At 32.8% G+C, this 22752-nt stretch overlaps 3 protein-coding genes across 4 annotated transcripts in view; 1 reads left to right on the plus strand and 2 right to left on the minus strand.

Annotated features, from left to right (window-relative positions):
- The first annotated feature begins 1001 nt into the window (after positions 1-1001).
- On the plus strand, positions 1002-2235 carry LOC108557451 (dopamine N-acetyltransferase-like). The gene is made up of 3 exons (XM_017913958.1): positions 1002-1405; positions 1895-2025; positions 2082-2235. Exons 1-3 carry the CDS (start codon positions 1028-1030, stop codon positions 2233-2235), a joined length of 663 nt encoding a protein of 220 aa, XP_017769447.1. The 5' UTR covers positions 1002-1027.
- Positions 2236-2351: 116 nt separating this feature from the next.
- Positions 2352-3047, minus strand: LOC108557452. Its single transcript, XM_017913959.1, has one exon. The coding sequence runs from the start codon at positions 3045-3047 to the stop codon at positions 2352-2354; it is 696 nt and encodes a 231-aa protein (XP_017769448.1).
- A 1422-nt stretch (positions 3048-4469) lies between these two features.
- LOC108557490 (transmembrane and TPR repeat-containing protein 1-like) overlaps positions 4470-22752 on the minus strand; it is a 274214-nt gene continuing 255931 nt past the window's right edge. For both annotated transcript variants that reach the window (XM_017914017.1, XM_017914018.1), the window contains exons 9-17: positions 13527-13716; positions 8168-8289; positions 7934-8098; positions 7763-7876; positions 6464-6607; positions 6185-6390; positions 5618-5753; positions 5425-5554; positions 4470-5366 (exon numbers count right to left, since the gene is read on the minus strand). In XM_017914017.1, coding sequence (XP_017769506.1) covers positions 5160-5366; positions 5425-5554; positions 5618-5753; positions 6185-6390; positions 6464-6607; positions 7763-7876; positions 7934-8098; positions 8168-8289; positions 13527-13716 — 1414 coding nt within the window. In that variant the 3' untranslated portion in view covers positions 4470-5159. The remainder of the gene's footprint in view (positions 5367-5424; positions 5555-5617; positions 5754-6184; positions 6391-6463; positions 6608-7762; positions 7877-7933; positions 8099-8167; positions 8290-13526; positions 13717-22752) is intronic.

The following is a 22752-nucleotide window of genomic DNA, read 5'->3' on the forward strand; positions in this document are numbered from 1 at the left end:
ACAGAGAAAATATTATATAAGATGAAATCTGAGTTTTTTTGGACGTTGGCCACAAATCAATAAACAAAGAAATAGAATATTAGCGACCAAAATACAAATTACCATAATATTATACGTACAAAGAAAGTTTCAAACTATTTCAATTAGTTCGTTATTACTTGTCACTTATATAATTTCACATATTCATGTATTGATCATAGCCAAATTTATAAAACTTTATTTATATTTCACAAACACATAGATTTCAAGAAACTAGTTATAAACCATTAGTAAAAGTGAAAAATAACTGTAAAATTATTTTTTTCTAAGAATTTATTAAAAAACACATTGAATAATCACGAAATTTATCATCAAATTGTTACTTTTTATTTGTTTATACATGACTTATGGTAAACAAATATGTTTGTAAATGGAACTGCATTTATTACAATTAAACAAAATCATGTAGGTTAGCACGTGATTTAGGTGCATATATGTAATTAGACATGTTTATTGTGTACCGACATTAACAAAATGATCGTAAAGCTGATTTACGCTGTGCCGTGTAATTCCCAGGTCTTCTAATTAACAGTTTCGCTTCAAGTATAATTTAACTCCCCAACAATACGTACATCCTGAATTAATCACCAACTATAGAAAATTATCCTCGGATGTTTAAAGACCTGCGGCCAATTGCAAACCCCCATCTACTGCACAGTGATTTAATATTGAATTACCGTTGCGAAATCTAAAGTAGGTTAAACAATAATAGAGCAACAACATGAAAAAAAATGGCACATTGCAGCTTCCAATATTTTATTTGTGTGCGTCCGATTCGGAAAAGGGATTAAAACAAAATGATATAAATTAAATAACGTCGGCGCAATTCCCACGGGAAATTATTTGATCCCGCGGAATGGATGCACATCCAGCCGTGCACAATGCACACAATCTAATTTAATTTAATCCAATCCAACAATGGGAGAAAGATAATCATTCGGTTTTTTTGTGTGTGTGGTGTATTATGTCATATTTCGGTGATCCATAGATGGACGATCCATTCATTGTCACGAGGGCCGCAACGTCGGAGGCTTGCGATATCCTGGACCTAATGTGGGACGCCTATTATCCGGATGAGCCGACCACGTCCTTCCTTGGTCTAGGTCGGAACAGGAACTCGGTGTTCGATGATCAAGCTTTGAAAGTCCTCGCCCAGGGATACAGCATAGTGGCTAGGTGCAAATACAATGGATCACTGGTCGGAGCCTCGCTGAACTCAATAACCGTGCCTTGGGATCCGAAGATGACTGAGAAGTTCGCATGCACGTTGAGCGACGATAAGATGACAAAGCTGTTCATGTTCTTTGCTTATCTCCAAAAGGTCCCCAGATTATGGGAACGATATTGCGACCTGCAAGTTTTTGAAGTAAGTTATTTCATTTTTGATGATCTAAAGGTCCGTCAGCATTACTGATAAGAGAATTTGCACGTGTAGTGCAACCACTTTAAATAAACGGGATTTCTCTTATATAATGTAGATGTGGCTACTCATTACGCAAAACTTACCTAATAACTTCTATTCATTCAGGTATAAATGGAAATACTTATACAATATTCTCTATGGAATACTTCAAAAGTTACTTAACGACTATTACATAGTCGCAAACATCTTAAGCAACTTTTTTTTCATTTTCTTTTAATCGTAGATACAAGTTTTTAAGAAATGTTTTTTTTTGTTATTCCACTTCTAATAACAGAAGTCGCGGATGTAGATAATCTCTATATTTTCTTAACAACTGCACTTCATTTAAATAATATAAGCATACCTACAACTTGAAGTATTTGTGCAAAGACAAGTTACTAGGCAATTCATATATAATGAGTAAGGAGTTCATTTTATCTTTATTCTGTTTAGATGGCGAATGTTTTTGTGAGGCGAAGCGATAGGAGGAAAGGAGTAGCTGGAAGGTTGGTCAGAGCGTCGCGTGATTTAGCTGCAGATACTGGGTTTAGGATTGTCCGCGTTGACGCAACAAACGTCCACACGTAATACGTATTAATCTTAAGAACGAGCAAAGAAACTCAGTATATATTTTCTGCAGGGCTACGCTGTGCGACCGTTTGAAAATGAGGATGGTTTACGAACTCCCTTATTGCTCTTATTTAGGCGAAGATAATAATCCAGTCATCGACCCACCGAAACCAAATACATCAGTAAAAGTCTACATCGACACACCACTTTCTTGGACAAATTAATAAATTGTTTGTTGTTTTCTTTATATATAATATTTATATTTTACTTTTGGTTTGATATAAAATAATATAGTAACAAAATAAAAAAATAATATGCATGATTATGGCTTATTTCACTTTCACGAGCTGTAGAGGTAACGGTTGCCTTTGCGCGTTTCACCTTTTTTGCCTCCTTCGTTGTAATGCTCGTGCTTCTTTTCCTTTCCTTCGTTCACGTCGTATCCCGAATCTTCGATTATCCGATGACCATGATCGCTGTTGCCCTTGTTACCAAACTTGCTTGAATCTTCGGATTTTTTGTACCCATGACCCTTCTTTCCGTCACCATCTCCGGCTTTGAAACCGCTCTGCCTGTCACCGTATTTGCTGTACTCGCCGCTCTTGTGGTAATCATCGTAAAACTTGTGCTCCTTAATATATTCATCCTTATAGAATTTGTTATGGTATCCTTTGGTTTTATGTCCCTTCTTGTGACCTTTCCTCTCCCCAAATTTGCCACCTTTATGGCTTTGTCTTCCCTTGAAATGCTTCTGGAATTGGTCCTTGCCGTTATGGTACCTCTTGCTGTTACCACCGTCTTCATCGTGGAACCCTTTAAGCACTCCCTTCAAGTCTTCCCCTTTTCTTCCCTTATCCTTGTAACTTTCCTTGCTGTGTCCCTTGGAGGATTCGTGCCCCATCTCCAGATGATACCCATCCTTATTATCTTTTCCATATCCGATATTTGATGATGTTTTCAGAGCGTCGAAACGTAATGCGAACGAGATGGAACCAATCAACGCCAGACTTCCGATTAGCTTTGTCTGTAGCCGCATTTTGATAGGAACTAACTGTTTCCGATCAAAAAGATCCGGCTTTATACTTTCTCCGGTACTTTCATTCGATTGCACACGACCGCCAATGGTAAATTAAAGTGGCGTGCAAATATGTTTACTAACCTATCGCCGATTGTTTCCTTGTTGTTCATGCTTTCAGAAATTCCAAATCAATATTTTATGGTCTTCTATAATGCGATTTTTATAGGAACGACGGTCTTATACTTACAATTTCCAAAATATACTCTTTTCTTATATTTTACTAGTTTTTACTCACTTTCATTCCACATTGTGTTCGGTCACCTTTTGTTACTAATTGATCAACCATTAAATACACCTTATCCTAGTTTTTCTACATCAAATCAAAGAATAAACGTGATTTCATCACAGAAAATACAAAAAACATAGCAATAAAATCAAATATTTATTATAGTTGAACATAATTTATAACAAGCAAAATTAATTAATTTAAATTGATCAATTACAAATATATTCTTAAAATTATACATATTACTTAACTGCATCAATAATATATAAAAATCTGTGTACATATTACATTATATAAACATATTTGTTAAATTAATTCTTGATTTTATGTTACGTAATTATTTAAAAAGTAGATAAAGACAGCAGTGTATGGCTTTGGAATTGAAAACTATTGTAATGAAATTCTTAGAAATTGAGATGTAAACCATATGCTGCCATCTAGTGTTAAAAACAAAACTTTCTCAATTTTATTTCAAAGCATTATACTTGCTGCGCCATCCTTTGGAATAGTTCAGAAGCTTGAGGTTGCAAAGATTGAGCGCTGATGTTTGTAATGATTAATTATAATTTTATAAAATACATTTATTAGGCTGCTAGTGACTACGTCTTTGATTATAATAGTATATATACTTATAAAATGTTTAAATATTAAAAAAATAAAATGAGCGATAATTGTGAGCAATATAAAATATTTACTTTCTTAACATATCTGGTACGAAAACATAATAGTATTGTTATTAATAAAGCTTATTTAATTGATTTGCCTACTAGAAGGATTTATCTGCAAATGACTGTCTGTTTGCTATTGTTCATCCGAAATCTAAACTTTATTTCATAACAGTATTAATGGATACATTAATAAATTAATACAAACTTGACAGAATATATAAAATATTGCTCAGTAAATTATAGCATTCATCTTTGATCTCATTTTTTTTGCAATTAATATAAATATATATCGAGTGATTTATCAATTGTTACTTATATCATTTGTTGAATATAAAACAAGCGACTTTGTTGCTTCCTTAATGATATTATATTAATATTGTCAACAAAAATTCCATATAATTATCTTTCGAATTCCCAATATATATATTTATTACCATATATTAAACTTACACATTAAATTTATTTAGTTAATATCAAAAAACTATACAGTTTATACAATCGTCGGTTCTCTGAATCAATAAAGCCAGAGATTAACATACCTTAAAACTAATCCAAAATATACAAACATCTCAAATTTTGCATAAAATAAATCGTGTTTTTTTTTCTTTTTGTTAGGTAAATATTTTTTTTAGTATACTGTGTGAATGGCCCCAAAATGCGGAAACATAACTATAACTGATATCACCTATTTACTACTTCTGTTATCCCACATCAATCCGGGTATACCGACTATTAAACACTTGATAAAATTAAAGGGAGAACCATCTGTGGATAACCGAAAGAAAAGCACTTTATTTCAATATCATCGATAACTTAACTTATTTACACTAGTAATCACAATTCGTGTATCCAAACATCCTTGAATTTTTAATAAAATAACCTTTGTCTCGTTAATGTTACACTTAAGCTACAGTTTTCTTCAATTGAGTCCTTTAATATTATAATACTGTTTCAATCTTAATTTGCTTATAGTATCATATATAAACGTTATGTATATAGTAGAATTAATTTATGTATAGATTTGTATTTTTTAATTATTTTTTCGTGAGCCCATAGGACGTGAATGCAAAATCAGGAATACTGTTAATGAGTTGGCAAATTTGGTTTCTGTGTTAATGTGTAGCTTTTTACGCTTGTGTTATTTGTGGGTGGTGTTTTTGTTTGCATCACGAGAATTTATACTGTATCCAGAATGTGATGGACCATGATCGGAGTTGAAGGTCGATGCTTAATTTTCCTGTCTCCCGCTTTGCTGCATTGTTTATTGACGCCTTCACTCCTGACGCTTCCGACTTTCGTTTTGTTGTTAAGCTTCAGCTTCGCGGACCATTTGGGTTGTTCCGCGGGGAAGTTGTTGGTTTTCGTTTTCACGCATTTATCGCCCTACAAATACACATATTGTTATTGCTGGCGCATTATGCCTTTTATCTATTATACTGACGTATCGATTCTGGCAGTTGTCGTATGCTTTGGCTTTGTTGGTGAGTTCGCTCTTGAGGTGCCAACCCTGTAGGTAGATGTGTGGGCTGAGTGGCATCTGACCTCTTCGCAGCCGCAGCATGCATTGGTACCTGGAAAGAAAATTTATGGGTGAAAACTTGAAACATGCCGGATGCTAGACGGAAAGTAAGTACCTTGTGATTAATTGGAAGAGCCTCGCGTGATCTCCGAATTTCCGCAGGATCCTCGTGGCCCCCATTACGCCCTCCAAATAAGTGGGTGAAACTGATAACGACCTCCAGTAATATTTCAGTGATAACCTTGCGTTTCCTAAACACCAACACAATTATTTATTTGCTGACATGGAAAGATCTACGGCTTTGCAAGATTGTGTTTATAAGTAAACACATGTTCGATGCTCGACCGTTAATCTTATTCTACAAAACCAGTGGATTCAACTTTTGTCTACTCAGTAATCCCATAAGATTATATATTTGTTTCGCTACGTTAATAAGTAAAAATCAGTGGCGGATTTAATATAATTATAGCTGCAATACATTGAATAATTAATTTCCAAATTGATTTAAGCAATATACTATGTTGTCCCACCAGCATCAGACTTCATTATTCCATGTAGATTAGGCAGCCCAAAATTATAGTTTATTTATAAAACTCCATCTCTATTTTTGTAAAAGAGGATTTGCGTTCTCTAGAGAACAAAGTTTGAATACCACTGTATAAAATAGTTCTGCAAAAATCACCTTTTTCCAATAGCCATTGAGCGTAAAGCGTTATGTAGTGCGGATTGTGGGGATTCAGCTGGACGGTCCTCCTCAACAGGGCACCAACTGACCTATCCCTGGATCCCTTCAAGCGTGCCAACTCGATGTAGGCAGGCGTGAAGTGCGGTTCGATTTTCAAACAGCGCCTCAGCATCCTTTCGGAGTCTGCACTTCTGTTGGATTTCCTGCAACGAGCAATTACTTATATTCACCGGATCCACCTGAACCAAAGCAGGTCGTGCAACACCGAAAACTCACCTATATAATTGTCCCAGGTTGTAATGAGCGTTCACGTGATCCACGGAATAACGTATTGCAAGCAGAAAGTGTTTCTCGGCTTCCTCTTCATCTCCAATCAATGTTCCCAAGTTGTTGTGAGCGCTGGCATATGTAGGCCACAGTCTATGCAGGTCCAAAAGAAACATGTAATTAGTATAGACGGCACACTTCGGGTATAATATCACAGTTTTAAATCAACTTATGAAAGCTCTTCCCTCTTCATAAACTTCAATATCTATCAGTGATTTTTATACTTAAGCAATATTGACAAGAATATATTTAGGTCATGGTTTAGATAATTATACTGAAATTATTATTAAATTGTAATTATTTACTACCAAATTTTAATAACTATATTTAATGTACATTATGAAAATACTGAAGAAAGGTACAAAAATGTAAATTATTTTTGAATGTAAATATACATAAAATATAACTATAAATCAGGGTAACTTCCTGCATAGAAGTTTAATTAGGCAATTTGGCAGTAGAAAAGTTGAACTGAATATATTTGATATGCATTAGGATAATCCGGGGATAACGCAGAATATATTATGATAAGTTGGAATGGATAATGTTGTACGGTCAGATTAAACGAGCCCCTACAGCTGTAACATAATCCCTAATTGTATCAATATTAATAACGAACTTTGTTTATGCCTCAAATCCGTCCCGTTCCGGGCTTAAACATAAAACGGAAACAATGCCCATCCGAACTAGCTTCCACTCTAGAATTCTCCACTCTCCCCCATTCAACCAGTATTAAGTTACATACAAAGCCCGAAAAATGAAGGAAAAAAGATGATTTGTAAGGGTCGTTTTTGTTGTATACCTTTTTTTATCAAAGGGAACAAATATTATATGGAATATGTCGCATCAAAGTAGTTGATCTCATAATATGATTAATGGATTTACATTGAATGTTGGACTTAACGTAACATAAGATACATGTGGAAAAGAGATTTAAATTTATAATTTGTATGCATAAACTTGTATCTCTTCATTCGCATGAATGTACACTTCGTTATAAAATATATGGGGATTTGAAATGGAGTTCATACTTCAATTTTGACGGATATCTGTAGGTTTGTAAGATTATAGATATGAATCATGTACGTATAGTTGAACAAACACTGAAATGTAAATTTAATTAATATTAAGTACGTGAAAGGTCACCAACCCGTGCGATGCGTTGCTTAACTTTCGTAAGCATAAATTGACACGTAAATATAAAAAAAAAACTAAATGCAAACAAAACTAAAGTGGTTATGAGATTACCTGAGAGCAGTAAAGTAATGTGTTCTGGCAAGTTCGGGTCGCGATGAGTCGCGCAAGAAGTTACCAAAGTTGTAGTGCATCTTGGCGTTGTGCGGCAGGGTCATGATGCCGGCCCTAAAACAATTGAAGGGTTCAGTGGGAATGTTTGCGGAAGGGTTTCATCTTGCGAACCTCAGCAGGGACTCCCTCGACCTCCAATCCCGGTTACGGATCACAACTCGCAGACAACTCGCAGTCAGCATTAATATCACGAAGCATGTTACGGTCTGTCTGTGGCGGGAGCAGCAACCCCACATCGTGTTCATGCCGTAGACCACCAATAAAATACACCCCATGCTGGAACAGGAACATCAGAAAAACAATAAATTAAGACCTATTTATTGTACATTTTACAAGAAACGTTACCTCGGAATGTAAAGGACTCGTTCGGCCACGACGAAACCCACAGTCACTAGGAGATTCGTAGCAGGCAAAAAGGGTAGCACCAGCAAGAGAAGACCAAGAACAACGGGAACGTTCTTCGGGTTCTGATGATCGCAGGAGGCGGAAAAAGAAATGAGGACGGTCATTAGTTTCCGATCCCAAATGGATATTTAATTTCCTCCGTGCTACTATTTTTCATCCCACGAGTTTTTGCTTTGTTTTTCTCTTTGCTTTTTTTTGATAATGCGTATTTCCATGGGGCAAACACATAGATTACAATTTGATTAAGCTGGGAGAGGAACAGCGATTTTCGCTTCGCAAGAACGGTTTTACAAAATTGATAATATTTACTTATCGATTTGAAGCTTTTTGGTATACACGTACAGATTTACATTTACACATCACCGAACGTGTATTGTGCATTTTTTTTTCAGGAATAGAATTTACATTTTTCCAGTTACAACATATGGAAAGTTCTGTAAAGTGAAAATACAATATTGAAACATTGTTCTGCCCTAAAGTTTGCATATGTTTTTAATATGCTTCATTTAAAAATGATCTCAAATGAAGGAAAGTTCCATAGAAAAATATATTAATAAAGAGTATTAATATTGTAGCAAAGCTCAAAAATTAGTAACGATATTAATAATATTTTAAATAATTTGACACATAGATTTTATTTCTCAAATTCTGATCGATTAAAAAATATGACATTTCTAATTTTAACCCTTAAATTGTGCTATTTAGAAGTAGAAATAGTAGGGAAAGAAATAATGTAATCTCTTCTAATACTATAATAATTAAAATAAACTATAAGTTACTATAGTTTTTCTTGAATGTATGTATATTTTTCAATATTTTCAGAATGATTTGTCTGTTTTCAGAAACAGAATAGTGAATGTAAAAATGCATAGTTGTAACACAGCTTGCGTGAATACTGCAGAACATAAAATAACGGACCGAGCGTGTACATATGACAATGTATTATTGTTGTTGTTTTTTCGTTGTTTGCCTGCTGTTGTTTTGTATGCTCTACCTTCCGCCTATTCGCATCGGCCCGTTGTTGTTGTTTCTGTATTAATCTGAAACATGTCGACGCGAACGTGGATCGATCGTTGCCGACGATAAATTGCTATTATTATAATAAATCTCGACGATGCGTCGGATATATTCAGGGATATTTCATTCTCGAAACATTTATCGAAATCAGTTCACATGTTCATCATCCTTCCACCCCCTCCCAAACAACGTCCAGATGCATACCGATATTCATAAACGAGCACGCAATATTGAATATGCCAATATTTGATCTTCGACTTAATTAAATGTACTTTATGCAGCAGTTAATTAACTTTGATCGAATGCACAACCATCGGGGAATCAATTAATAAATTAAACTCATGAATGTCTATACACATTGACGTACTACATAATAATTCTTGAATTGAACAATAACTTGTATTGAATTGATATGAATGTAATTGGTTAATTAAGCAAACTATATACTAGAAATGCATTGAAAACATTGAATAATTAAAATAATGACAGAAAATAGTTTTAAATAAAAACACGTAAATACTAAAGAAGTTGGAAGAATTTTTTTACTAAAATAAGTTTTCGAATTTCTTTGTTCATATAAAATTTCCTATAGTTTTGAATTATTGATACGAAGTCGAATTGACATTAATAAAATTTATTTAATAAAGAAAGTATATACCTAAAAATTGAACAAATTCAAATAAAATCATTTATATTTTGTTTTTATGAAAAATTAGAATTTGTACTGAACACGAAAAACTATGATAAAACTATTTTCATGAAAGTTTTATAAATATTTTTCTAGCTTTGCAATTTCTTATCTTTTATTAAAATGGTTGGAAATGCATATTTTTATGCAATATAGAAAATCGTAAAAATGTGGGCAACATATAGATGTAATATATTCATGTTTACTAAAATATCATCATTTCAAATAAAATAAAACAATGACTTAAGAATATTAGGTTTGAATAGAAAATTTATAACAATTTATTATTTAACAATTTTACTTGAAATAATGAAATACATTAGTTTATTTATTTAGATACTAAAGTTAAAGAAAAACTTATTTTATCTATACTAACGAGACATGAATGAAGCAAATCCGGATGTCTTTAATTTGAGTTGATTGCGATAAAAAAAAATAAACGAGGAAATCAATAAAATTTATTTATAGTCCTGTTTTGTGTTGCAGGATCGCAACAGGTTTAAGGAAAAGATACATAGGTATGCCGAACAGAAGGCAAAGAAATGTACAGGTAGAAATTGTGGATGAGAGTCGGTGAGGAGGGGAATGCAATTTCCTATTTCACTTCCTCGTTTTGTCCCGGAGTGGAATTTAGATGGAAAAAGGGAGAGGCCGGGTATCGTCCGTAATAAAAATATGCCGGCGCATATCGCATAAAAATAAATTCGTGGAGTGGAGCAACGTTGAAATGCAAATATTAAAACAATACGGGGGGTATTATTTATTATGTTGGCAATGCGCGTTCCATCGAGCAGGAAAGCGCACCCCATCGGACTGGGGCAATATACTCGTCCTCGTTCTCATCCTTCAGGATGAATATCCTGCATGTGGAGGATGCGTCTTAATGTTGCCATTAAATTGAAGAAATTTCATATCGCCCGACCGGATTTAATATGTAGCAAACTTCAATACACTCTGCTGGAGTTACTCACTCACATTCAGAATCATAATAAAAAGACTTATTTTCAAATTGAATATTTCCAACGGAAAAGATGATACAATCAAGCAACATATGGTCGATTTATAGAAAATGTAATTTTTCAATTACTAAGAGATTTTCATATCATTACAGCTCATTTTTAATTTAGTTAAATCGATTTTTCAACAAGCTGCATTTAAATAGGGGGAGATTATGCAATAATAGGAATGAACTTTGAATAAGTAATAAACATTTCTGCTTAACAAATCAAAGTGCTATAAAAATAATTATATTCAAAGTATCTTCCTACACAAAGAACTGTTTTCACATTACTTAGTCGATCCAAAAACATATTAAGTGTTATTGTTACTTGCAAATTGCCCTATAATAGTAAATAGTATCATGGTTGATAATTCTTGTAATTTAAATTTCTTTTAGTTAATGAAAATCCGGTATTCTCAAATAATCCTGTAGTTAAATACTTCATACAGTGTAGGAATAACATTTGTTTCTAGTGCTTATTTTGTTAACTGTCATTTCTTTTGATACCTATTCACAAGCGCTATTATTACTTGAAAAAATTGACCTACATTATTTATAATTCAATTGTAATTAATATTTAATAAATAATCTCACGGTTAAAAATTCTTGGAATAATAATTTCCCATAGTTATGTAATAACCTCGATGTTAATTAAATATTAAAGGCACATATAGTTGAAACTTTTTTTTATGTTTTATGATATTAACAACGATTAATGTTAAACAAATATTGAAGATAAATCCGGTATTTTCCAAAAATATCTGTAGTTGAAATGATAAATTGGTATAAAGAGTAGATATAACATTTGTGTCTCATGTTTATCTTGTTAACTGTCACTTATCCTTTTGATGCTTATAAGTACCTGTTACTTGCAGATTGAGCTATATTATTCAAGGGTCTATATTGCAAGCCCGACAACCGAAAGACCGTCTATTGAAATCCCGACGTTCAAAATTCCGAGAGTATCGAAATCCCGACGCTTGAAACCCCGACTATGTCAAAATCCCGACTACCATAATCCCAACTACCATAAAAATGTTTTTGTAGAAATTTATAATAAAAGACACTGTCGGGATTTCGATATAGTCGGGATTTCAAACGTCGGGATTTTGAGCCAGCCGGGATTTCGATACACTCGGGATTTTGAACGTCGGGATTTCAATAGACGGTCTTTCGGTTGTCGGGCTTGCAATATAGACCCTTGAAAAATCTATTCGTTATGAATATGCAGTCAATAATATCATGGTTGTTAGTTTTTTAACTTGAAATTGCCAATTGTTATATGCAAGATAATGGAAAGGTAATTTCGGTATTCTCAAAAACTCCCTGTTGTTGTGGTTACAAACATCTTGTGGAATTGTAAATAAATCATATGTAATCCATTCAAACTGATCTTCGTAGCTGTCACTTATTATAATGTTCAATTTCGAAGTTATAGGATAAAAATTCAAATAGATTTTTGACTGATTCTATAACATTACAATTTAATATATTTGAACAATGATTTCAGGCATAAAATTTAAAAAAATGATATTTCAAAATAAAATTACATGAAATTTTATTTAATTTTAACCATACAATAATGACAGCAAAAGAAAATAGTAACATTTCTTTTATGACATTAGATTTATTTTTCAATAACTTTTCGTAAAATTAATGAAATGTTATCAAATAATAATATAATTATTCTCGAGAACAAAATTGTAGTCACATGAATATTGTAAATCTATCTAATGATTATAAATAAATATTTAAGCTACTTTTTAAATAAATATTATCAATTTGTGTAATTAGTAACTATTTTAATTAAAATAAAAAGCTGTATTTTGATGTTAAAATACTTGGTAATTATAGTTTCGTTTTAGTATTTCCAAACCGCCGTAGTTGATTTAAAGTTATTTGATCTCAACTTATCCGGACATCCGTTATTCAATTATACAGCGCATTGAGTCCCAATTTCACTTCAAATCGGGTGACATCAAAGGCGGCTTCGGTAGATGATTAAACGAAAATCGGTCGGGGTCAATGAAAATAAAAAAACAGGCAGGAAATAGAAAGATGCTGGGGATGGACCAACTGCCAGATTAGATTTGTTGTTTAATTAATGCCGGCCTGCATTTTATTCGACGACGGACAACGGAAATACAAAGTGAGCTCTTTATTGGACGACGCGCGACCGCAAGGGTAGTTTAATGGTGACCACCAACTACCCGGATTACCTGTCACCGATAAACTAACAGTAGCTGCGGTTTTCCCCTTTATTTCCCACCAGGTGCGGCCGCCGATTGTCCACCTAATGCCGTTCAAACAGACCCACATATACATACTCACACATGCCCACACTACGAAGCTGAGAGCCTAAACTACGGTTAAACTTAATGCCGCTTCGGAAAATTGGGTTAATACCATTCCCCCGCACCCATCGGGGTAGATCCGTTATAATTACATTTTCCTTCGGAAGCGAACATTTCGGTAATTACGTCTTTCTCTCGTCTTTTCTTCCTTCACTCTCCCATTTTTTTTGGTGAATAATATTCGGAATTGCACGAACTTAATAAAATTTGGATGTTAATAAAAGGTTTGGGTTTGCTTACCTCGTAGTCCATCAAGCTTTTGATGGCCAACGCCAGGGCTATGGCGAAGAAGAGACAGGTGACCAGATTCCTGGTGTCCCAGATGGAGGTGACTAAAGGTACTGATCCCATCTGCCAGTCGTGGCTGAGGGTGGCGGGGCAGAGGAGCAACCACCAGTTGAAGGCAGCCAAATAGCAGAACGTCAAAATCCTGCGAAACGAAACGGCACGCGACTTAATTAGATACATCCACTCGAGACATAATCCCCCCAAGACTCAAGGAACAACACAACTAGCTCTCAGTGAACCATTTATTATTTAAAGGAGAAACGCCAGCTGCACACAATCATTAACGACACGTCCCCTAATGTTTTGGAGCTGCTCTGTTTTTGTACACAGAAAAGCATATTACAATATGAACAAGAATCAATATTCTAAACCAACGAGCGCATTGCCTACCAAATATCTTGAAGATACTAGAGAAACATACCAATAAACATTATTTCATTATTTATACTAAGTTGGATATAATGACAGAAAAAAAAAGTATAAATATCATAATTCAATTTCGAAGAAATAAAATAGTTAATTGAGTATACAAAATTATTGCTTAATGAATATACCAGGTGATATTATAAAAAGCATCATTAATGATTAATTCACTGTTCTGGTACATTAATGAATCAAAAATGTATACAATCAGAAGAATAAATGTATTTCTAATGAAAATTCCGTTTTTTTGAATATAATTACGGTAATATACTATAATTTCCTGAATATATTTACAAAGACAAATATATTTAATTGCCTGAAAAATTCATTTTATTAATGAAGATTGCTAATACAATCGAAATCCGCCCATATCACCCAATATTTGAAACCGGACTAATCGAGGACTCTTAAACTGTATTAAAAGTGCCTTGATTTGTATATGAGTAATAGTAGGGTCTTTTTTTTACCATTATCCCAAAATATATTCATTTACGCTGAAATTACCCCATCATGACGAGAAAAAGAATTTTATTCTAATATTTTAATTGGTGAAAGTATTCAGTACCACCACAAGAATACATTTTTAACCGAGTTGGGGTAATTTACCCCGGTTCACTGACTCTTGGTATAGAGGAAAGAAAGTGATCATTTATAAAAGTTAAAACATGAATTTAAAATACAATTTGCAACACAGACTTTTAGCATTGAGGGAATATTCAAATAAGGTATAGATATATTCATTAAATATAAATGGAGCAGCCGCAAGTATAAATGGGATATTTATATTCAATAGTGTGCCGGAGATATCTGTTCGTGAATTAATTGTGAAGCAACCGAACCTCCTCATGCACATCCTATATTTCCGAACATCCGAAGAAGAGAAAAAAAATAAAATAAAAGAAAAAATAGGGAACGTACAGTCCCTTGTATATATGTATACCTAAGGGTGTGCAGCGGTCGATGAATAATAAATTGCAGACCGAGTCGACTCTGCCGGCTGCAAACTTTTCAATTTTCCAGCAGCAGTAAATTCTGATGCCAGTTAATAAACTAATAATGAATTTAAGTTGTCGCGGTGTTTTCCGAAAGATGTATCCGAAGGAATAAAGAAAATTGGGAAAACTCAACAAAACTGAGACGAATGACATTTTTAATTTTAGAATGTTTTTTAAAAATAATAAATAAAATGTTACCATTTATACATTCAAAAAGATACAATTTATTGTTTAAAAAAAATTATGAAAATAATACAATTGGTTCCTAGATTGGACAATTGAATTAATTTCAATTTATTTATATAAAAAGTAAGGAAAAGTGTTTTTTTGTCTTGTGGACCCAAGTATTACATTTGTGTTTCTTCATTTCAGATATAAAATAATAAATTGTTTTTATATGTTTTTGTCTCTATTTTTGTTAAACATTTGATGATTTTGGTTTCTTTAGTTTGGAATTACAGAAATTATTTGCTATTACATTCTGGGTTTTTATTCTATTATGATCAAGCACATTATTGTGTTTTAAAGGAAACTTTTAGAAATTATTGAAAAAATATCAAATAGACTTCATAAGTATATAATTTCTTATTTTTCTAATTATATTAGGACAGTGTAAATACTATCAATTAACAATTCAATTGCATCCAAAAGATGCTTTCTTGTATAAATTATTGCATCAGTTAACTTATGTACAGGTTATGTTACGATAGTGGTCCAACTTAAGCGCCGGGTCAAATATGGCATCTCTCCCCAACTATAGTTCTATAAGAGGCGGTGGTGATACGTGAGGGTGTGATCATCTGCCTCTAGTGAGGAGCTAGATTACCGGGGTTGGTTTCTTATAATGGTAGTTAAAACCATTAACCATTAGGTAATCGGATTGCGGGGCCGGTCTCGGAAAAGTCCTTACACAGGTTTTAAGATCCCGCGGGTGCCATTCACGCCGCGAGAACTATATATCTCCGACACCAGGAACCAAGAACGACCCCTGCCTGCAAACACCGCCACCCCTCAGGAGTGATCTTTATTCCAGGCCCGTTTTTACTTCCGCAGTCGGTTTGTCTCCTCCGAATCGTTCCATCGGATGGGACTTTTTGCTCATTAAAGTCACGCAGGGCGGCGAGGGCGTGAGTTGAGGATAGAAATAGGGTAAAAACAACAGACACACACATACACAATGTACTTGGAGAGTGAAGGAGAGATGAAGGGAAGAAGAAGAACAGAGAGAAAAAAAATAAACAACTGAAATGAAACGGTAATGTTGGGGCGATTTTTGCACCGCATTTATACGGCTCATTATTTTTAATTGCGCGGAAACGTGTAAGCAAAAGTAATTCCATTATGTCAGGCTGTTTTGTGTATGTATCTGTATGTTTGTATGGAGGACAACGTTGTAATGCCATTGTCATTATAATCTATCCACCTGCATAGCGGAGTCGATACAATGGCTACAGTTGAGAGTAATTTCGGCGTTTTCCTTTGAATGCTTGTTCAAAGTGCAGCGTCAATTGTTTAGTAAACGTCAACCATTTTCAGGTAAAGCTCACAATAGCAAACACAGTACGTTTAATCGTTACTACATCATTTACATACAGTCATTTATTAAAAAGTAATTCTGTTTTTATTTTATAGTAATAATCTAAAGTTATTTACATTTTTTTTTAGAAATTTCAATTTAAAATGTATTTACTAGAATTAAACAAAACGTATAATTTTATTCTCTAGGAAGAAAAAAAAAACAGTGATTCGCTGTATAGTCGTAGATAGTCGGTATATAAACAAGGTACTTCTAGATGTAACAATGTACAAAGGATCATTACCCCTGAATAAGAGCAAAAAGTGGATACTAAAGATAAAACGAGACATAAATCAGCAAGGTTTTTGGGTGGCAGCCACCGTTTCGTGCAGAAATTGGCCAAGGCTTCCAACTAATTTTATTCACTGTAATTAAATTAATTGAATGTTAATGGGTGCGGAACTATTTAAAATATGCTGTAATAAAATTTTAAGTGCGAAACTTTTTAATTAGATTTAATGCGGCCGACGAACGACGTAGGGAGTTGAGGATGTCACATGGGGGGTAGGAAGGGATGTTGGATTGCGAACCGTCACCCCTCCGACCGCGGGACAAGTGAATTGTAGTTTTAAGAGTTTCACGAGAAGATGCATTGCGTCCGACGACGTCATTTCCTGAAGTGCATTCCGCCTGAAGAATGTCTCAACTGAAAATTTTCATCGAAACCACACCATTTAATCAAGCCGCAGGTTGCGCATCTCAGGATTACTAATCGTAACTCGACGGACACGATGCTGATGTCTTATATACGTATGTAGATGGCGTGTGGATGTTGCAGAGTTTAAGTTTTAAACTTAATGTTCCGCAGGATCTGGGATTTATGGTACTCCTGGGCTCACTTCATTTAGTTTCGTAATTTCGAGAACCTTCACACTGAAAGCTATTCCCAGTATACGGGGTGTTATAAAAGTTATCGGAATTGAGATATAATCATTATTAATTTCTTATTGTATCACGGATTTATGAGTGATTTTATTGTGTCAAGTCAAAAGTTAATAATTTTCAGTTCACTACACTTGCTTTGTTTTACAACAGAAACTTTAAAATTGAAGCAATTTTAGATTTACTACAATCTTCTTAAGTTTATATTGAGTAATAAACAAAGTTTTATGAAAATAAGATATTTTTGAAAAAGTATTAGATTTTATATTTTGCGATTTTTTTTGAGAGATTTGTGGAAATGAAAACGAATTAAAATTAGTATAAATTATGCGCATTATACAGAAGCTTTTACTATTATTACTTCTAATAAAATTAATGTTAACTATCTCAAACAATTTAATAACTCTAGGTATAATTTAAGTAGATTATAACTAAAATGCATATGTTTTATTGTATAGCTTCACAATATTTTTCATCTCCCTTTTATACTCTATCATCTTAGATGTTATTATTAAGTGCAGTTGCGTTGATACCCCTAAAAAATCCTTTATTACTACCTTCCGTATATCATTATTATTTTCATTTTTCTACCCTCGGTGCTTCCCCATTGTAACAGTTCTTCTGTTTCTATTATCTTTGCCCCATGCTGCGTAGTATTCCACCCTTGTTTCAGTCATCTTCATCTGCTACCATAAAGAATTGCACATTTGCCACTGCGTTATCTCAATTACATTCAGAATGTTTACATATTCACAACATCAATCACTTTTATAGTTCAGTGGGTTATAAAACATAATCCATAATTTGGGTAGTGAATTGTTCATAGATTTAAGATTGTTTCATAGGGTCATGACAGTGTCCCGAAAGTAACGGTAATGTGTTCGTTATTCGAATTGTATACATTGTCCGATTTGTTCATAGTCAGAACTGTTCGTTAACTGAATGATCAATTTTATAAAAAATCCTGATTATAATCACCATAAATTAAACGAAACAAGTAACTAAAGCAAATTTGAAACAATATTGGTTGATCTTCTGTATTGTCATTTCGAGGTATGTTTTCCATTCGTTGTATGTTAATCAACATTTCGCGTATTGCGTAATCACGATGCATTGGATCCTAATGACGGCCGCGCGAATTAAATAATACCTTGTTTCGGTTTGGATGCGATCAATATTTACGTTTTGTTTGCGGATAGAGCTGTGTGTTTGTGTGTGCGGTTTTCGAATGGCAATAACTGCCACCGCTCGAGCCATAAATAAATTAATCCAACAAAAGGCCGTAGGTGTTTGAATGCCGCCCCCGCCACTTACGAAATCAAATACCCAAAAGCAAATTACTTTTACAGAACGGTTATATCAATAAAATCAACTACACGACTGCTAACTACTTATAATAGAGGCTTTATTTACTATTTTATCATTAAGAGCTGCATTGTCCATTATTTGTCATTGTTTTTCACGTTTCAAATTGATTTTACATGTGGTTCATGTAGTTGTGTTATGTAATAAAAAATAAGTTTAAATTATTTATTTTGAACAAGTAACTTAGATGCTAAATATATATCCGTATTTAAATGGTTATTCAATATTTAATGCATGTTCAGTAACTTACAAAAGCACTTGGCTTATTTCGAGAGTACTTCAGATTTCAGTACAAGTAGATAGCAATACTATTAATCTTTCATTCAAGACAAAGACATTTCAGAATATTAGCTATATTTGGGAACCCCTAACCAAAATTTTTGGTTTGCGGCGCATTTCATATATTAGAATTTTTCTGCGGTGCCACAAGTGAAATCATTGGTCTATCTCAGGGAAAAATTTATGTTAATATATCAAAATTTTCGTGTAGTATAGTTTGGGAACCCCTGAGCTGCATGATCATCGAAATGCTAAAACTGTTCACTATATAAGCAGTCAAACTTTAAATCTTAGACCCACATAATAACAAGGTCATTGACATTACTAGGACAATTAACTGTACTAGTATACAATAGGACTATACTGGATGTAAACTTAGTATTAATTTGTCAGAACCATACTCTAAGGTAAGAATCTCAAATATCATGTATATAAATTATTTGTGCCTTAATTGCATTAAAACTTCTTTCAATCTTAGACCCACATAGCTACATGATCATCGACTCTATTAGGATAATTCACTAATTTATACTAGTACAAAATCACTGGACTATACTGGACGTAAGTTTGTAATTATTTTGTCTTAGCCATATTATTCTAAGGAAGATATATATTCTTACTGTCTTGTATAATGTATATGTGGCTCAGTTACAATAAAACGTCTTTCAATCTCAGACCCACAGATATGATGCTGATACACAACTTTATTAGTTTTTCCTTCCTATTGAGGCATGGTAGCAGATGCAACACTGCAACACTATTGATTCTTGCATCTGCTACTCTTCTTCGCTCGGATGGATAAAAACTATGATATTTTCTAGGATCAAGTTAAGTAATATGTTATACTCATGCAGTTAGAGTATAATCTAAGTTTTAGATTTTGTCTATAAGTTTAGTTATTGTATAAGTTATATATTTATTAGTTATAAGATTTTTTTTTCAAAATCATTGACTTAAATAAAATTACTAAACTATATAGAATTTTAGGATTATAGAGGATTATTTAGTATTTATTTTTATTGATTTTAAGAGTATTGTAGGTATATTATTGCTGATCATATTGGGTATATTACTACATAATGTGTTTGTAATACTACTAGTCTCGCTTTTTCGTATTGATTAAACAATATTTATCATTATAATAAGAAAATGATATACATTATTAAGTTTGTATTAAGTAGGCAAATACTATAATTTCTATGCAATTCTCTGATTTAATGGAACTATAACCATATACATAGATGTTCGAGAATTTAGGTTAACTACATCATTTAATTTATAGTGACTCGTAACAAATCTGTCGTAACTCGAACGAAGAGACCATCAAGCCTATGGATTTTACTAATATATGTTAGCTAATAAAGGAACGTACATTTTTTTATCATACTTAAATTAAGGTGCTTGTGTCAAAATATGTGGAAAGTTCATTAGCGTAATAGCGTTTTGGTGTGCGGTGAATCTGTCTGAAAGCAATGAAATATAAAATCATAATATAGGATAGGGAAAATTTAATATTACGATAAAATTTTATCGCTAATTTTCTAATAGAAAATGCGATACGGAAATATGATGTGCCGTTAAACTAATGATCAATCGACCGAACAAGTGCCTCGTAAAATAACTCACTCACATGGACACGTTCGAACAGTTTTCCGAACGAGTTTCTAAATTAAATTCCAATTTAGATTTCGTTTTTTGTCTTCCAATTTTTATTTTTATTTTGTTTTGAAAACTCAATATCCAATGTATTCCAAACGAAAGTCCATATCGATACGAAATAAATGAAGCGCTTTTGTGCAGTGTCCACTTTGAATGTGAAAAATTGATCAGCGATAAAAACAAAAGTGGAGGTTGAAAACAATTCAGAGTGGCTGGCTGTGTGTTGTTTAGTATCGATTGATCTCGCATAGAGGTTTAGTTTTAGAGTTGCATGCGCCGGGAAAAGGGTGTTTTCTTTACGATGAGCGAGAGTTACGACCTCGTGTTTGTATTGGTCCCTCTCGACCGGCTGGGAAAATTAGATTTTCTCTGCTAACAATAGGAATTATGGACCTGGTTGTTTCGAATTTTGTTTAATTCTTAAAGGCAACTACGCCGTTGGGAAAGTTGCGGAGGCGACTGTTTAAGAGAGACAATGCAGAGAAATTTCAAGGATTTTCGTTCGCGGCAAATTACAGCTTATTAGCAACACTTTTCTCACACTCATTAATAACTTACTTTAACTACTTTATCGCTGAAGTTAGTATTACTACAAATACCTTTTGTAACTTTAAACAGTATTTAGTTTTAAAAGGATACAAAATTAGAATATTTTTTATTGACTGAAAAAGTAATTAATATTGTTGCAATGAAATTATTTAAAACACAATTATTTTTCAGTAACTTTGAACTACCAAACAATTAATATAAGTAAGTAAGTACGTATTTCTATTTTAAATAAGAGACTAATTTGTAATGACTCGAACTGTCCTAAATAGTCAAATTTGAGGTAATGCAAACAAAGACAGTTCTTATATATAAAAGTTAATTCGTATCAATTATTCTTTGATAAAATGAGAATTCGTGAAGTGACAACTCATTATATAAATGAAATTATAACACTGAAATTAATACGAACCACATCGCATTAAGTCCTGGAATTGGTAGAGTGTGAATAACTTTAACTACTATATTTTATAATTTATAAACCATGTAAGAACGAAAACAATACTAATTGAAATACGAATTTTCGAGGTATTATTGTGCTATGAATGAATTTCGAACAAAATGTATTTATATACTTTACAAAATAAATAATTTGCATATGTTTTTGACAAAATCTATTATATTAATTAAAACTTGTGATTAAAGTTAAAAAGCGTTTTAAAGCAAAATTTTATTGTATTATACAAATCGTGAACAAAGAAATAAAGGAAAAGAAGCCGTATCATAGAAAATGGTTTAAAACGTATTAGGCGAGGTATTACTATATTATACACGTGTTTTGAACCAAATTTATAGGTAGACATAAAATCGTGAACTCAAACCATGTATATTTAAATAAATAAAATGAAACTACTTATGTAAAATATATCTTTCCAAGACATGAAATTTGGAAGTTGGGAATTACTTTATCTATAAAATATTATAGCAAATCTATGAATCTTAAAATGATATAAATCGCACTAATCGAGGTATTTTAATATTCTGAACTAAGAATGGGTAGTATTTAATTTAAAATTTGTTGTTATTGGAACATTTTGAAAAAGTAAATTAATGAAAACAGTTATTTTTATAATATTTCAAAGAAACTATTAAACTCGTGATAAATACATTTTACTATAACTATGAACAGGTGAATCGGAAGCTACTGTATAGAAGTTAAACAAATCCAAAGTGAACGAAATCGGACTAAGCGAGGTATTGTATTTTGAACTAATAACGTTTTATGATTAGTTTTGCTTACAAGAATATATTAACATCTGTTGTTATTGGGGTAAACAAGATGAGGCAAATGATAATTAAAACGAATGATTATTTTTTTGTAATATTTGTTTTGCTGTAAAAATGTTTCTAATAGTTTAAAAAATATATATTATCAAGATTTAGAAGTAGTCAATCGGAAATTACAGTACTTTCATAAACTGTATTGTAAATATATATATAATGACCGAAATAG

The sequence above is a fragment of the Nicrophorus vespilloides genome, unplaced genomic scaffold, assembly GCF_001412225.1.
Source record: "Nicrophorus vespilloides isolate i.1.1-1 unplaced genomic scaffold, Nicve_v1.0, whole genome shotgun sequence".
Taxonomy (NCBI): domain Eukaryota; kingdom Metazoa; phylum Arthropoda; class Insecta; order Coleoptera; family Silphidae; genus Nicrophorus; species Nicrophorus vespilloides.